General features: G+C 38.6%; 1 protein-coding gene across 1 annotated transcript in view; it reads right to left on the bottom strand.

The window, feature by feature from the left end:
• Window positions 1-2,293: 2,293 nt before the first annotated feature.
• cita (citron rho-interacting serine/threonine kinase a) overlaps window positions 2,294-18,294 on the bottom strand; it is a 130,807-nt gene continuing 114,806 nt past the window's right edge. Inside the window, exons 40-50 of the mRNA XM_079871938.1 lie at window positions 17,950-18,030; window positions 16,617-16,752; window positions 15,908-16,047; window positions 14,289-14,381; window positions 12,978-13,086; window positions 11,294-11,422; window positions 9,653-9,733; window positions 9,256-9,334; window positions 8,988-9,167; window positions 4,386-4,710; window positions 2,294-3,549 (exon numbers count right to left, since the gene is read on the bottom strand). Coding sequence (XP_079728064.1) covers window positions 3,526-3,549; window positions 4,386-4,710; window positions 8,988-9,167; window positions 9,256-9,334; window positions 9,653-9,733; window positions 11,294-11,422; window positions 12,978-13,086; window positions 14,289-14,381; window positions 15,908-16,047; window positions 16,617-16,752; window positions 17,950-18,030 — 1,377 coding nt within the window. The 3' untranslated portion in view covers window positions 2,294-3,525. The remainder of the gene's footprint in view (window positions 3,550-4,385; window positions 4,711-8,987; window positions 9,168-9,255; window positions 9,335-9,652; window positions 9,734-11,293; window positions 11,423-12,977; window positions 13,087-14,288; window positions 14,382-15,907; window positions 16,048-16,616; window positions 16,753-17,949; window positions 18,031-18,294) is intronic.

Here is an 18,294-nt window from a genome sequence, read left to right as displayed (position 1 = left end):
AACAGCTCAATTTTATAATTTTACTCCGAGGCTCAAAACGGAACAAAAATATGGAATTTGGTTCAGATGCTGATATTTAAAGTGATGTAAATGTAATGTAAATCAATAAGATCTTTATAACAGTAAAGCAGATTCTTGCATAAAATGCATATAAATATCTGCTAGTAATACATGTCTTAGTAAGATGATATTTAAATGATTAGTTTTATGATCAAAGCTCTGTAGTTTAAAACATATAATGCAATGCAATACAATGATGATTGAGAGATGAACTAATAAACCTTCCTCAAAACCCTGATGATCATATTTGATACTCATGATTTTTATAATAAACAAGTTATGGATAATGAAGTAAACTGAAGTTATGGGGATGAAATGAGTAATTCAAGGCATCCAGCTTCTACAGCATGATTGAAAGTCATTATTATTATTTTTTAACATTTAATAGGCTTAACTTTCAATTTAAGCAACTTCAAACAATCTTCACATAAACCCAGGCTGTAATAAGTTTCTGTCTCTGTCATTATCAGCTCTCTCTTTATTTTACCCATTCATTTTCACAAGACAATTTACAAGATAAACATTTGGTATCAGTATTTTTATGTGAGGATTGATCCTCTCGATACAACGTCAGTGTCATTATTAATGTTACTTACATTAAAAGATTTTTTTGTGTTTGTGTGTTAAGAATCAAAATACACATTTTTCCCCCTCAGATATTTTCAAATAAAAAAATTACAAAATATAACCATTTAAACTAAATTGTGTCACCTTTTGCATTCTGAAAGTGAACTGTGGCTTTACACGTGAAATTATGCAGTTTATTTTTCCACTTGAAATGGTCTTAAAATCCTTCATACACTCACATTGCACATGCATAAACACAATAATCCTGAAATTAATATTAAATGACAAAAAAAAGTAACATCTTAATGTTTGTAGAGCAAAAGTTCATTGAGGGTTTGGGAAGTGTCCACACATCACTTTGCTGCCACTCATTGATGAACCGTTACAGCATGAAAAGTGAGTTTATCATTATTTTTTCATATGAAAGTAAAGGTTTATGGATGTAAAATTAATATATTTAGTTTGATGTTGTTTTGTTAGAAAAAGAAAATGTAGGTTTTATGAATTTAGACTGTTTTAAGCGTTTGAAGTCAAAGAGTTCACACTGGTAATTCTCATATATGTTCATATAAATTTCAACTTATGATATATTCGAATAAAATTTCTCATAAATATTATTTATAAATATTGATAAAATTATAATATTGATAAAAATGTATATTTTCTTGCATCAGACTGGTTTTAGCTGCAGTTCTTGAAACCTTTAAAAGAATTTCTAAACTTTTCTTATGAATAAAAGGGGGTAAATGAAGTAATAACATGGTAAAAACATTGGCAACATTCAAAAACTTTAGTGCATTCACTAATTAATGAGAAGTTACTGATTAGATTAAATATGGTTTTAGTTCTGTCTTATAAGCTTATGTAGAGTTTTTTTAATGCATTAAAGATGTGAACCTCGAGGTTTAACCAACACGACTCTTTACTTTCTCAATAAATGTTCCTGGTCTGATTCAACCCAATTCAAAGTTCATAATCTTTAATCAAAATGTAATAACATTTTAATAATAACATTTAATAATGTAATAACCCCTGAAGGAGAAAATCAAGTCCAATCCTACATTTTGTCTCACCGAAAATCCAGTTTCACCTGAAAACATGATTATGAAAGTACAATTAAAGAAAGTAAAGAGACTCAGGAAAGACGCAGAGGCTCAGATAAAGATAGAACTTTTTGTTTATTAGTGGCTATAGATAATGCTATTGGACCATAATCATAAAAAATAATAAAACAAGAAACGCTACATCTCTGGTCAGCGGTCGGTTAACATCAGCATCGATTAGCGCGTGATGAGAAATGAGAAGCGGGAAAAGAACAGACCCGTTACAACGTCTCCATGCGACAGAACGAGACGTCACCGCACGAATGAGTTAAACGCGCGAAACACATCATCACGGTGAGCGGGAAATGGCGTCGGTGGCACTTCATCTGAGGAGAAATTCGAGAGTGATTCCTTTAGGATTCATACATTCTAATCCTGAGTTCATCATGGCTCATGGGAAGCGGACGACACACGCCACGACGGGAGTTGCTCCGAACACGACACCGAACATCGAGCCGGTACGTGACACAACGAAAACAAGCCAGCTTGATTCAAGCAAAAATGTTCAGATTGAGACAAAATCCATCCGTTACAAACCGGTTCCTCGCGCTTCGATTTTAACAAAAATAGACCCGCCTCGCGATTCGCTTCGATATTGTCTTATAAAAAACATCACGTGGGCGTATTTACAAAGGGTTAAACGTGACATTCTGAAGGTTTACAAAGATTCCGTTCCGTCGAGACGGACGCTACGCTGTCGCCGGGGATTGTGGGTAGTGCGGGAAGAGAGAGGGGAAAGTATAGAAACTCATTTCTGCCACGGAATAGAAAAACAAAACAAAAGTAAGACATTTTAATCTACAATTCTGACCTTTTTTCACACAATGGCTAGTTTATATATTTCATTTGCAAGTTTAAGATTGCAAATAAGATTTTTTTCTGCTTCTGCCAGGGAAAAAAAAAGAAAAGAATAAAAATGGCATTTATAGCTTTTCATTTCACAAATCGGTCTGTTTTTCTCATAATTGCAAGGTTATGTTGTGCTGAATTTTGAAAAAAAAAAAAAAAAACAATCTAAATTGTGAGATAAAAAAAGTCGCTCAGTATTGCCAGTTTATATAAAAGAATATATAAAAGGTAATTGCGACGTTTTATCGCACAATTTAGAATTTTTCCTCTCACAATCGCAAGCTTATACCTCGCAATTTGAACTTTCTTCTCAAACTGTTTTTTTCTTCTACTTTTTATCTCACAATTCTGAGAAAAGTTAATTTTAAAAATCTAAATTTTTAGTACTTTTTTTTTAATTCTACGAAAAAGTCAGAATTGTGAGACGTAAACTGGCAATAATAATACTAACTTTTAATCTCACAATTTAGATATTTTTTCTCGCAATTCAACGCAATGTAACCTCGCAATTGTGAGAAAAACAGTCAGATTTGTGAAATAAAAGTTATAAATACCGTTTTAAATATTTTTTTTCCATGGCAGAAGCAAAAAAAATCGTAATTGTGAATTATGCCAGAATTATGAGATGTAAACTCGCAATAGCAAACTCATAACTTTCCTAATGACAGATATAAACTAGCAATTGTGAGAAAAAGTCAGAATTGTACGATTAAAATGTCTTTCTTGTGTTATTTTTTCTATTCTGTGGCAGAAACGAGCTTCCATCGGACATAAAAGAGAAGGACAGGAAAATCAAGACAAACAATCTGTGTGTTAGTGTGGTTTAGAAAGGTTCGCACTAGTAAACGCTGGCCAGATCTGTGTGTTGTGTTTCTAAGGCCATGTGGAGCGGGACGTTGTGCTGGGAGTTTCGGGATCTGATGACACGTGATTCTTCTGATGTCACTCACACCGACGACTGATCCCACACCTGCTGGACACACAAACACAGGTTTTAGAATTAGTATAATTGTATTACGTCCACCTTCAGCTTGTGCTTCGTGTGTTTTTGCTGTGAAATCAAGTTTAATAAAGTGAACGTAAGAATAACTTTGATATTGGTAATATAATTTAAACTACGGGGCTGTTGAATGCTCGAATCTGATTGGTTGATGAACGTTCTAAGGTGTGCAGATATTTTCAGGGAAACGCACAGATAAAGTAGTTCCAGGCAGGTTTTGACCGCATTACATGTCCATATCACTTCGCCAAATGATTTCAATTTCAAAGGTCCTTACAGCCGACAACAGCGAAAGAACCAAAACCCACAGCGACACTGACCTTCTCCGGTCCGTTGAATTATTAGAAAAATAATGCTCTGTGTCGTGACCGCATTACCACATTGGGTGTGCATTATTTTTCTAATAATTCAACGGACCGGAGTCAATTATTCCTTACATAATATAATATAATATAATATAATATAGTGTCATGTTTTCCTGTTTCACTACAGTTTGTTGTTGCAAACAAAACAGTAATAGTTTACATATAAAATGATACGATACAAAATATATATAAAAAAATTACAATATATTACAATATATAAAAATTATATATTACAAACTATAAAAATTATATATTACAAACTATAATATATATAGCATATAATATAAAAAAATAAAATAAAATAAACTGAAAGAAGTCATTGAATCATGCGCACACTCGTCTCACTCTGAATTTTGAACATTAGACTGGAGGAACTCTTGACTGAGTCTGTGTGTGTGTGTGTGTGTGTGTGTGTGTGTGTGTGTGTTCAGTCGTCCTGACCTTGTTAACGGTGTTGATGGGTGTTCGAGCGGATCCGGTGTGCAGTCTCTGTCTCGGCTCCTCAAACGCGTGTCCAGGCGATCTCTCCCTGCGCAGCTCCATCACGCGTCCCGGAGAACAGTCGAGTCGAGGGTCCATGATCCTCCCCGGGGACTTCTCCCGGTCCAGGGCCCGCGCCGGAGACTTGTCGCGCCTGAACTCAGTGCGAGCCTCTCGGTACCGGTGAGGCGTCCCGGGCTGGTGGAGCCCCTCCTGGACCGACGGCATCGACGCCACACGCTTGGAGATGTGCTCGTTGTAGGTCGGGGGACCACGCTTGTTCGGGCTACGGGACAGAGAGAGTCACAGTCAGTCCCTTCACAGAAATACACCATGATAACGCTGTCTTCCTGTCATTTACACTTTATTATCAAAGCAAATTCATTGGTAAATATGGTTTCATGGGTTATTTTTAGTGCTGGGCAACGATTAATCGCATCCAAAATAAAAGTTTGCGTTTACATTATATGTGTACTGTGTATAATTATTTTGTATATATAAATGCACACACATGCATGTATATATTCTAGAAATATTTGCATGTATATATATTTATACATCATTTATATTATATATAAATATGAATGTTTTATATATAAAAAACACATTTTTCTTATATAGGTCGGAGGACCGCGCTTTTTCTCGAGTCACAGTCAGTTGCCTTGCTTTCCTTCACAGAAATCCATCATGATAACTCAGTTGTTTCAACAGTCTTTCTGTCATTTACACTTTATTTCAAAGCAAATTCATTGGTAAATATGGTATACTTTAGTCGGACGTACCATACTGATTGGGATAACGCTTAGGGACCCTGTCATCTTCGAGTATTGATTAAACGAGCCAATGCACATTGGCGTGAGAGATTTGCATCTCGCGCTCCGTCCCGCAGCAATCACAGGCAAGGCTTAGAAAGCCTGTGGGCAAGCCGCTTCATCCATGGCATTGCTGCACTTCATTGTACTTCATTGTACCCAAGAAACGGGGTGGGTTACGGCCAATCTTGGACCTGCGTGTCTTGAATCGGGCCCTTTAGAAGCTTCCGTTCAAGATGCTAACGCAGAAACACATTTTCGAACGCATCCGTCCCCGAGATTGGTTTGCAGCGATCGACCTGAAGGACGTGTACTTTCATGTCTCCATCCTCCCGCGACACAGGCCATTCCTGCGCTTCACGTTCGAGGATCGAGCGTATCAGCACAAAGTCCTACCCTTCAAGCTGGCCCTGTCACCCGTCACCACCCCATGAGAGAGCGTGTTGTTCGCATCCTCAACTATCTCGATGACTGGCTGAGACTAGCTCAGTTGTGCGAGCACAGGGACCTGGAGCTCAGGCATCTCAGCCAGTTGGGCAATCGGGTCAACTGGGAAAAGAGCAAACTCGCCCCCATGCAAAGGATCTCTTATCTCGGTATGGAGCTGGACTCGGTCCACCAGACGGCACGCCTCACAGAGGAACGTGTCTGGGTCAGTGCTGAACCGCTTGAATACTGTCAAGAGCAGAACAGTGGTCCCACTGAAACTTTGTCAGAGGCTCCTGGGGCATAAGGCATCCGCAGTAACTGGCAGGCTCTGTGTCACAATCACCCCGGCCTGCCACCAAACCCTGACGGCACTGCAGAGTCCTCCCTTTGAGCCACTGCAGGCAGCAGAGTTAAAAGTCCTGTCTATAAAAACAGTTCTTCTTGATTTGGCCTCCATCAAGAGGGTAGGGGACTTGCACGCATTTTTGGATGATAAATCGTGCCTGGAATTCGGGCCGGCGGACTCTCACGTCATCCTGAGACCCCGGCCTGGATATGTGGCCAAGGTTCCTACCACTCCCTTTCGGGACCAGGTGGTAAACCTGCAAGCGCTGCCCCGGAGGAGCCAGCCCTGGCTTATCTATTTCTGAAGGATAATGTGACACTGACGTAAAGAGGGCGCTTGAGACACGCACAAGTCAGCGATATTTCTGATGATTTATTGGCATGAAGTTTCGTGCACAGTGACAAACAGGAGTGCAACATTCTTGAAAAGCATTAAGCAGAGTGGACTGCTATAACATCAGTGAAGAACATCACTGCAGATTACGGCGACTGTAGCCTGAATCTGTCTCTGTATGCATGAGACTGTCTGAATACCGGCAGAATTCACATTTTTGTAGTAAAAAGAGACACATTATGCAGAAGTATAATTTGCTGTTATGAGCTGGCCGTTAAAATCGATTCCCTATTTTCGTTTTCGAAACTTGTGTTGGTCCGATCGATTGTGCAATCGATTTTCGAACGTAAAGTGACAGCCCTACACTGAAGACTGGAGCAATGATGCTGAGTATTTAGGGTTAGGGTTCCATTCAACAAACTGTATATTTACATATTTTGAATATAAATATTTTATATATTGAACATGACCACAGATTATCATGGAAGAAGACTGAATTTAGCCTATCATATCGTGTCTGGACACAGTTTGAAGCAGATCTCATATTTATTATGTTCACTTAATTTAATTTATTATGGCTATAGAAACAGTACCTGGAGAAAACTATATATACACAGTCACACATGGACACACTGATAAAGAAAGAGACCTCACCAGTGAGAAGAGATGAAACATATTAATAAAGTTATTAATGTGAAACCACACGCCCATCAGACCAGTGAACAGATTCATGTGCGCTAGTAAACCGGTTTAAATCCCAGGGCGACTTACCAAACAACACGTCTCCTCATCCGCCATATCCATAATCACATATTTATGCTTTTACAAGCATGATAAAATGAAAGCAACAGTCAAATCATGAACAAGAGCTTCTCAAAACACCTGATATGATATAATCAGAGCTGAGGAAGAAATTCAGCACATTAAATCTATGAAAATCACTAGTATCTAATTTGCATATTCAAACATTACATTTCAGAAAACGTGCAACACAAAACTATTCTCTTAACGTACTGTGATTAATCAACTGGGGAAAATATGGTGATATTTTTACCCTATTTACCTGAAGTGCCCTGCATAAGATGAACATTAAAACTAGTCAGAATATTCTCCTTAAAAACACTTTATTCATCACAGGTTAAAACGTTCAAGCTCAGTCACTCCTGTGCACATATAAAGAAAGCACCTTTCTTCCTGTAAAGAAGAGAAACAGAGTCAGAACCTCTGGACCAATCACAGCCAGACTTCAGGTCACATGGGGTCGTTCTGTCAGTCAGATGAAGCTGCAGGATTGACACATTTAACTCATTACTCACTGATCTTCCTCGTTAGATCTGACGTCAGTGACTTTATCAATGTTTCTCGTGTCGTTACTGATCATAAGGGCTGCAGGATTCATCAAAATAACTCCAAATAAAACGAAGTGTTGCACATGTCAATCATCTTTCAGATTTGTAATGAGAATCATATAAAAATCTGTTGTCAACAAAACAGAAGCTTCAAGATCTCCCTGCAGTTTCCTGCCAAAATAAAAGCTCCATGGTTTAACATTTAAAAGAATAAATTAAGAAATAAATATAAGTATTGTAATTTCAAAGTAATTATTTTCGTTTTATTAAATATTTAATTTTTATTCACAGTACAATAGCATTATTACAATATCAGAAAGTTGATGAAAACGTAAAGCTTGTAACTCTGTTTGAGCTTGATCTGGTCAAATGTTCATATAATGACACATGCAAGTGTCCGACTATATATGAAGGCACAAGATCAACTTTGACAGCGCAGTGTTTAATTACTTAAAAATCGTGTTTTTTCCATTTCCGCCCGTTATTAGGGCTCTATGATTTCTGTGATGCCGAATCATGGAATCCAGTCATAAAAATGTTATTTACTGTATAAACAACCATGTCAACCCGTCAAAATAAAAGTTTAGTTTAACTTGACAGAAACATATTACTGTACAGTAGAATTTAGATATGTCTCAATGTAATAATAATAATAATAACACTAATAATAATAATAATAATAAATTATCAAAATAATTTTTCTTCCACTTTAACAGTAGCTCAGTTGTGATGCATGCAGTCTGACAAAAAAAGTTTAATTTCATATTATTAAAAATTATATTAAAAATAAATTTAATGTTTTGTCTTTATTTGATTACCAGAAAATACACAACACAGAATTTATATATATATATATATATATATATATATATATATATATAAAAAAAAAAAAATCATAGAAATGAAATTTAAATTTTTTTTTTTAAATTGTTGTTTTTATGAATTCAATTAATTAGATATGCTTTTTGATTATTACAATTTAAACCATTAAAATGGAATTTAAGGGGAAAAAAATTAAAATAATTCATAGGGCCCTAACATTTTTACTTTTGTTAAAACTTTTAATAAAGTGTTGTTAAATTGTATAAGTTTCATGGTTTTTAATTTAGACATTTTTGAAAAACTGGTTTAGACAAAGAGAAAAATTTGTTTGGTAAAAAATAAAACATAATTTGGTAAAAAATAAAACCCTAAAAAGTATTGATCAGTTCCTAATCCAGCGAGATCACATGACAGGACTCCACATGTACTCGTTAGTGACAGTATACACACACACACACACACACACACTGACCTGCGTGTGGAGCCGTTTCTCTGCGGTTCTGCGCTCGATCCCTCCTGACTCAGATTGCCTTTGCAACAAATGACCCGCAGTTTGTTCTGGTAGGACGAGGCCAGATACACGGCGCCGGACGAGATGGCAGGACCCAGGTAACGTGGGCTGGGAATATCCAGGTGTGCGTACGCATGTGGCCTGAACACACACACACACAGCACTCGATTCAGAGTCTCCAACAAACATCAAGAACGGAAGCACAGAATATCCAGGGCTGCAGTCTTACCCGAGCGCAGAGTGCGACTGAACCTCGATGACGTCCAGAGAGTTGAAGTACGTGACGAACAGGTACGGCTCTCGATACGCTGTGGAGAAACACAGGATTCGGCTTCATCCATCAGGACTGATGTGACGGGGTGAAGTGTGTTTCACATCTCTCTCTCTCTCTAATATTTATGATTAAATAACTGTGATCCAAAATAATGATTTACATTTTTACCATAAACGAGCAGCGCTAATGTCTCATGACATGTATCTTTCTTTGCGCTAAATCCTGTGAATGACTGGAGTGTGATGTGTAAACGGTTTGTGATTTGTTCTGCTTTGTCAATCTGTCTACAGTGCGTAACTGAAGAAGAGCTGAAGAAGAGCTGAAGAAGAGCTGAAGACTCATGAGGATTTACCGAAGGACAGAGGCAGCCGGCTCCATTTGATGTCATCGCTGCGACTCCTGCGCCCGTACGCGTCCACAAACACACCGAACTCTACGAGCAACGACACACACTGGTCAAACACAGATCCACACACACCTTCAGCAGCTCACACACACACACACACACACGCACACACAGGTCAAACACAGATCCACACACACCTTCAGCAGCTCACACACACACACACACACACAGGTCAAACACAGATCCACACACACCTTCAGCAGCTCACACACACACACACACACACACACACACACACACACACACACACACACACACACACACACACACACACACACACACACACAGGTCAAACACAGATCCACACACACCTTCAGCAGCTCACACACACACACACACACACACACACACACACACACACACACACACACACAGGTCAAACACAGATCCACACACACCTTCAGCAGCTCACACACACACACACACACACACACACACACACACACACACACACACACACACACACACACACACACACACACACACACACACAGGTCAAACACAGATCCACACACACCTTCAGCAGCTCACACACACACACACACACACACACTGGTCAAACACAGATCCACACACACCTTCAGCAGCTCACACACACACACACACACACACACACACACACTGGTCAAACACAGATCCACACACACCTTCAGCAGCTCACACACACACACACACACACACACACACACACAGGTCAAACACAGATCCACACACACCTTCAGCAGCTCACACACACACACACACACACACACACACACACACACACACACACACACTGGTCAAACACAGATCCACACACACCTTCAGCAGCTCACACACACACACACACACACACGCGCACACACAGGTCAAACACAGATCCACACACACCTTCAGCAGCTCACACACACACACACACACACACACACACACACACACACACACACACGCACGCGCACACACAGGTCAAACACAGATCCACACACACACCTTCAGCAGCTCACACACACACACACACACACACACACACTGGTCAAACACAGATCCACACACACCTTCAGCAGCTCACACACACACACACACACACACACACACACACACACACACACACACACACTGGTCAAACACAGATCCACACACACCTTCAGCAGCTCACACACACACACACACACACACACACACGCACGCATGCGCACACACACGCACACACAGGTCAAACACAGATCCACACACACCTTCAGCAGCTCACACACACACACACACACACACACACTGGTCAAACACAGATCCACACACACCTTCAGCAGCTCACACACACACACACACACACACACTGGTCAAACACAGATCCACACACACCTTCAGCAGCTCACACACACACACACACACACACACACACTGGTCAAACACGGATCCACACACACACCTTCAGCAGCTCACACACACACACACACGCGCACACACAGGTCAAACACGGATCCACACACACACCTTCAGCAGCTCACACACACACACACACACACACACACACACTGGTCAAACACAGATCCACACACACACCTTCAGCAGCTCTCACACACACACACACACACACACACACACACGCACCGTGGAAGCAGAGCAGGTACTCCACTTTCTGAGGCGCGCTGGACACCTGGATGATGGAGATCGGGAAACTGTGTGATGAGGCGGCGAACACGGCCGAGGCCAACGTCACGTCGTTCTTATCCAGGAACTCTGAACACACACACACACACACACACACACACACACACACACACATCAGTTCAACAGCACTGGAGTGAAAGCTAAAAAAGCACTTTAGGTGTTAATAAGTGAAAAGACTAGTGAAGTAACGATCCCCTGATGTCACGATGCGATACACATCCCGATACTGAACTCACGATACCATATTACTGCGGTACTCCAAGACACATGGGAAAATGCACTGTTGATTAAAATGCTAAATTTGGTTTTACATTGTGTGTGTAACAACACAAAAGTGCTGAAACCCAAAGCACAGGACAATAGAGACGCCAGAACAACAATATTCATGATTCTGAAGATGAAAACACTGAATTATTGTAGACGAACATGCTTGATCTCTTTCACTGACTAGATATATTTAAAATAATGTAGGACACTTTTACTGTAACATCAGACATGTGGCATTATCAGGACCCACTAATATTCCCCCAATGCATTATTATACATTATATTCAACATTATAGTAGTTTAATGCAGTACTGACACTAAAACTCTGAAAACTTGAATTTTAATTTTGAGTGAACTATACACAATAATATTGTCACTATCCACGATACATATTGATGCATTTTTGTATTGCGATATATTGTGACACCTCTAGAAAAGACGTTTTTGATGGCGTGATCAAACGGTATCCAGCGTAGAGTGAGAGGCGCACGCTCGATGAATCCAGCAAACATGTCGTCAGCGTGGAAGCATTCAAAGTGTCCGAGGAGACGCAAAAATGGGCGTTTGCAGACACCGTTGTGCTGAATTGTCTAGAAGGGTGTACAGTATCTGCAGAACTACAAGCGTAATTTCAGTCAGACGCGAAGATGTGAAAGAAGCGTGTAGATTTAACGAGGATATGCGTCGTTCAGTCTTAAAGTGACGGCAGCCTTAAACACCTGTCTCTCATTAATGCTAATCAAACAGCAAAAGATGTCAAATAAATGCATGTTAAGTAAACCTACTGTTCCTGAAAAACGTGGTTTATTTAATTAGCATTTTTTCGTATTTGTCAGTTGTCTTTTTTATAGAGGCCTAACAAAAATAAAATAACTAAATTATATATATCGTTATCATGAAATAACATTTTGCATTCTTTTTAATGCACTTTTTTGTTGCAGGCATACAAAGTGTTACATTTTTTTCAGCAGTCAGTTATAGGCCTGATATAGGCTCAAACATGGCCAAATAAAAATATTTTTAGTTTAACCAATTATTTATTTTAAGGTATATTGTGCTTTGTTGGTATAATGTCTGCTGGAATGTTTAAAAAAATGTTCAGTGTTAAATATTTTTAAATGTTCAATGTTAAATAAATATTTCTAAATTGTAGTTTTGTTTGTTTTGAAAAGCAAGACAAAATAGTAAAAAGCACATTTTGACTATTTAATTCATGAAATGGAGTAAAATTGTCAAAGTAAATGGGAAAAAAAAGCGTTGGGTATTCGGCCAAGTGTTTCTTTATATTCAGTTTTGTCCAAAAACATTTTTAATTGCGGTGCATCGCTAAAGCAGAGTGTTGTGCGGCGACTCTCACCTTCCAGCACGTACTGCTTCATCTCAATCTCATAGAACTTATTGGTGCCGATGATGATGCTGTATCCAGTGAAGTGAATGCAGCTGCAGGGCTCAGACGTCTCGATCTCCTGCGCATACACACACGAGTGGAGGAAGTATTATTATGCTATTTCAAACGATAGGTTTACATGCAACAAAGGTCAAAGAACATCCTCATAATCTCCACTGCAGCATCCGCTCTTTCCTCTCAGTGTCTGAAACGCTTCCATCACAGATTCAGTCTGTAAACCCCGCCTCTCTGAGAGATGCTCTGCTCTGATTGGTCGGATGGCCCAGTCTGCTGTGATTGGTCAGAAGCTTAACGCTCATTATCATATCTGAATCTGACAGTCATAATTATGGTATAAAAAGTCAAAATTATGATATGAAGTCAAAATTATGACTTAAGACGTAAAAAAGTTTAAACTGACTTGTCAAAATTGCAACAAAAAAGTTGAAATTATGAAATGAGATGAAGTCAAAATTTGGACACAAGTCATAATTATGACAAAAAAAAAATCAAAACTAACTTAAGTCAAAATTCTTCTGACTGAAGGCGTAAAAAAGCGAAATTGACAAGTAAACTATGACAGTTGCAATTATGAGTCAAAATTCTGATTTAAGTCAATTATCGATGGTACAAACAGCCAAAGCTGCCTTAAAAAGTCAGAATTATGATATAAAATGTATATTTAATTGACTTGTCATTAAAATGTAAAAATTCTGACTTAAGAAAATATTCATTGCAACTTTTTTCCTCATATCTTCAACATTTTATCATATTTTTGACTCTTTAATCATAATTATGACTCAGCATGTCAAAATTTTCTAAATATTTAACTTTTTTATCTCCTGATTATCACTTTGTGTGTATAATAACGATGACTTTGTGATACGAACAGTAACGATGGCGTGAGTTTTACCGTATCAATCTCATCAAAGTGGATTTGCTTTGTTCTTCTCGACATGAGCAACACGAACCAAACTCTTCCAGTCTCAGATAAACTAGTGTTTGAGGGCGGGGCTTAGAGACGCTGCTCAGCCAATCGGCTGGCATTATGCAAATGAGTTTCAAACCTACACAGATTCAGCAGGAAGTGAGACTGAATTACTGACGACTCGTTTCAGTTCAGAATCAATTCTTTCTTTTAAGAGACAATAACTTTATTTATCTGTACTTTGATCTTTTACAAACAGCTTCATTACACACTACATGAACGCAGAATCGGGGCACTTTAAACACTTTAAACATGCGTTTCCGGCATTCATGAGGAGGTTCTTCATACGTCACCTTTCTGATGCAGAACTTGTTGAGTGTGTCGTTGAAGCGCAGGATGGTGATTTTATTGGGCATCGCAGCACAGATACACATGCCACTGTCAATCTGAAACACACACACTTCATTCCTCAGTACACACATAAACTAACAGATGTAGAGTACATGTGACCTAATCATTATCCTTAGATGCTTTTAAAGGATCAGTTCACTTCAGAATTGAAATTTCGTTATAATTTACTCTCCCCCACGTCATCCAAGATGTTCACATCTTTCTTTCTTCAGTGGAAAAGAAATGAAGGTTTTTGAGGAAAACAAAAAAAAAAACTGGTCTTCCACTAGCTGTGATGCGCCACACATTACGTAATCAGGTTGAAAGGTCACGGTAATACCCTACAAATGTAGTATAGAGCGAACAACTCCATCTCATTTTCTCCTCCAACTTCAGAATCATCCTACAACGATGTTTTACCTTTATTTTTTGTATTTATTTATTTTGTAAATGGTGTTTGTCTTAGTCTTTGCACGTTGGCTTTGTAAACACTGGGTCGGTTCTTCCGCCTACGTCACGCTTGACCTTTCAACCTGATTGCGTAATGTGTGTCGCATCGCAGCTAGTGTTAGACGAGCATTAGTGGTTAAAAGTATATAAATGTGTATTTAGTTCTAAAATGTCGGCTGGTGTGTCTAGATGAGACTCTTATTCCTCGGCTGGATCGAGTCGAGACTTTGAAGCTGCACTGAAACTCACATCTGGACCTTCGACCCGTCGGACCCCATTGAAGACACTATATGGAGGAAATGAGGGATGATTTCCTCAAAAACCTTAATTTATTTTCGACTGAAGAAAGAAAGACGTGAACATCTTGGATGACGAGGGGAGAGTAAATAATCAGGACATGTTAATTCTGAAGTGAACGACTCCTTTAACAGGACAGTGTAACAGGATTATAGACAACAGAACTAAACTAAGACGTATAACTAAGGCATCAGATAGATGAGCACTCAGTGACAGATATAGTGTGCAGATCAGGGCTCCCACAACTCCCACAACAGGTCCAACAGCCTCAAACTCAAGGACTTAATGTGGAGACACACTTATTGCGTCCAACAACAAACGTTGAGGTTCCATCGCAGTAGTTTTGTGCGAGTGTGAACGTCAGGGAAACACACAACACACAGAACCTCACGCGGGACACACTGAACGTAATGCGTAAATGCGTGTAACTAGCGTAAATCAGGCAAGCTAGTGCGTGTAGGCCACGAAGTGTTGGTGAAATAACACATTAGCGGAGCGGAGGGAATCATACGGGATTTTATCCAGAAAACTTCTTGCACAGAATAAATTCAAGCACTTTTAAAGGACCTGTATCGGTGTGTGTGTTTACTTTCACAAACTTTGTTTTCAGATTCACAAACTTTCAAGGATCTCAAGGACCCGTGGGAACCCTGTGTTTCACATCTACACATGACATCGGCTCTCTCTGGATCAGAACAGATCTGAACGTTCCAGGATTATCAGACACTGGCAAATCACCGTCATTTAGGAGTAAGATCATGTGAGTGTTTGAATCGAGATGATTTTCTAACGATAAGGTCACAGGGGTCATAGGGGTCACGAGTGAATGCTTCACCTTTCCAGAAGCGAAGAGATGGCATCCCTTCACCGCCTCGAAGATGTAGGGACTGAGATCGGGCTGAGCCGGCAGATGAGACTGAGCCAGAGACTGTTTAACCCGTTTAATGTCCACCAGACACAGAGCGCGCTCCTCACCTGACACACACACACACACACACACACACACACACTTCATATTCAGCCATATTATCAAATATAGTGGATGAGAACAAAACATGAAATGAATTGGGCAGAATAACAACACAGTTGTCTTCCGCAGAGCTGCGTATACGGGACGTCTACAGTTAAACTAAGACTTTTAAGACCTTTTTAATGCCACCGCTGTCATAATCACTATATTTTATTATGATATACAATTAATGTTTCATAAGAGCAGACAATATCCCATACAAAAAATCCCACAAAAGCACCGCATCACAGAGATTTTTGGTAGTTTATTCTGAAGAAATACTTATAAGCTTTTACGGGGTTCGTACAGACACTCTTAAATGAAATTTCAGAACTGTTCAGTTTTACAGCTGAAACTAAAGTCATCTGATCGTTGATTAACATTGTTATGTTCTTGTTCATTACTGTGAAGCTGCTTTGAAACGATCTGTGTTGTATAAAGCTGACCTGACTGGTCTGATGTATTCTGCAATACATAGACAAAACCTTGTAATTATTCTGCCAGTATACAGCACACAGATGTGAACAGCACTGACCGGTGATCATGAGCAGTTTGTCGAGCTCCTTCAGGATCTGGATCTGGAACACAGAGTCGAGTCCCGGGATGTGTGTGAGCGAGTTCTTGATGACGTTCAGGGCGTACAAACCCTCCTCTGAGCCCACCAGCACGATCTGAAACACACACACACACGGTCAGATCGTGTTGTAACTGGTCGTCTGTGAACACGTGTCACGTCTCATGGCTTTTACACGAGTTTAACACACAAATGTCATTTCTTGGCCAATGAATTTCCCTGTTTCTTATAAGTATCATTCATTTCATCCATCACATACACATTATTACATTTTTATCCATTAACTTTTTTTATTTAACAATATTGAAATATTCAACAAGCTAACTAACTAACTAACTAACTAACTAAATAAATATATATATATATATACATATACACACACACATAGTGCTGGGTAAATTATTTACTAATTATAGTCATTACTGCATGCAAATTACATGATGAAAATTGTAGTCGGTAACAATCTATTACATTACAGATTTAAGGTAATATATTCTGACTACTTTTTGATTACTTTTGACCGAACGTCTTCACCACATTGATTTGAATAGGATAATCTTGTACCATATTGATGTTAATTAAATTTACAGTTATGTATTAATTTGTAAAAAAAAAAAAAAAAAAAAGTTTTTTTTTTTTTGTTTCATTTTTTGGAAATACAACACAAAAAAGATTAAACATTTTATTTGTTTGTGCTGTGTGGCCTTCTCAATTTCCAGTGTTATTATATCCTATTATAAAATGATATTTATATATATATAAAATTATAATATAATATAATTTAATTATATTAAATAACTAAATAAGAATTAGGAAGAAGAATCAGTAAATTAAGAATAATTTACTGCCATTTTGCACATACATATATATATATATATATATAAATATATAAAACAAAAATAAACCCATTACCTCACTGACAAAAACGAGATAACTGATTGTTTTTTGATGACAAACTATTAGTGAAAGTCTATTGACCATACATACACACACACACACACACACATACACATATATATATATATATATATATATATATATATATATATATATATATATATATATATATATATATATATATTATTGCACTGTTTTTAATGGTTGGCTTCAGATTTTTGGCCATTAAATGTGTTTTTTATTTAGAATTTAAAATTATGTGTAGGTAATGGGTTTATTTTTATTATCTATGATTTATTTTTGCTTTTACTCTATACTTGTGTTTTCAGTCTCGGGCATCACAACACTGATAACACGGGTGCACGATCTCTTATGAACACACTTATTACTGCAGTACCTGGTCGGTCAGGGGTAAAGTGCAGTTAATATCCAGCCGATCGTCTCCCTCCAGCTTCAGCAGAGAGTTTCCCAGCAGCTTCTGAATAACACAGAGACAGAGACGGGAGATTAACACACAACAGTCACACGCTTCACTGAGTGAAGGAGCTGTGAAAGCTGGAGCCGAGCGTGTGTGTTCGAGACAGACGAGGACGTTCAGGATCTGACAGTGTTTCCCACAGAAGTGTGTTTTACACGAGTGCGGGAAACACTGGTGTGTGCGGATGATGAGCAGCGACATTCATTCAGTTTCCTGAAGCGCAGACATGAGAACGTGACCTGATGATGCAAGCAACACGAGCAC

This window comes from Squalius cephalus, assembly GCF_949319135.1.
Source record: "Squalius cephalus genome assembly, chromosome: 5".
Taxonomy (NCBI): Eukaryota; Metazoa; Chordata; class Actinopteri; order Cypriniformes; family Leuciscidae; genus Squalius; species Squalius cephalus.
The sequence above is the reverse complement of the archived record's forward strand: the minus strand, read 5'-3'. Positions and strand labels throughout refer to the sequence as shown.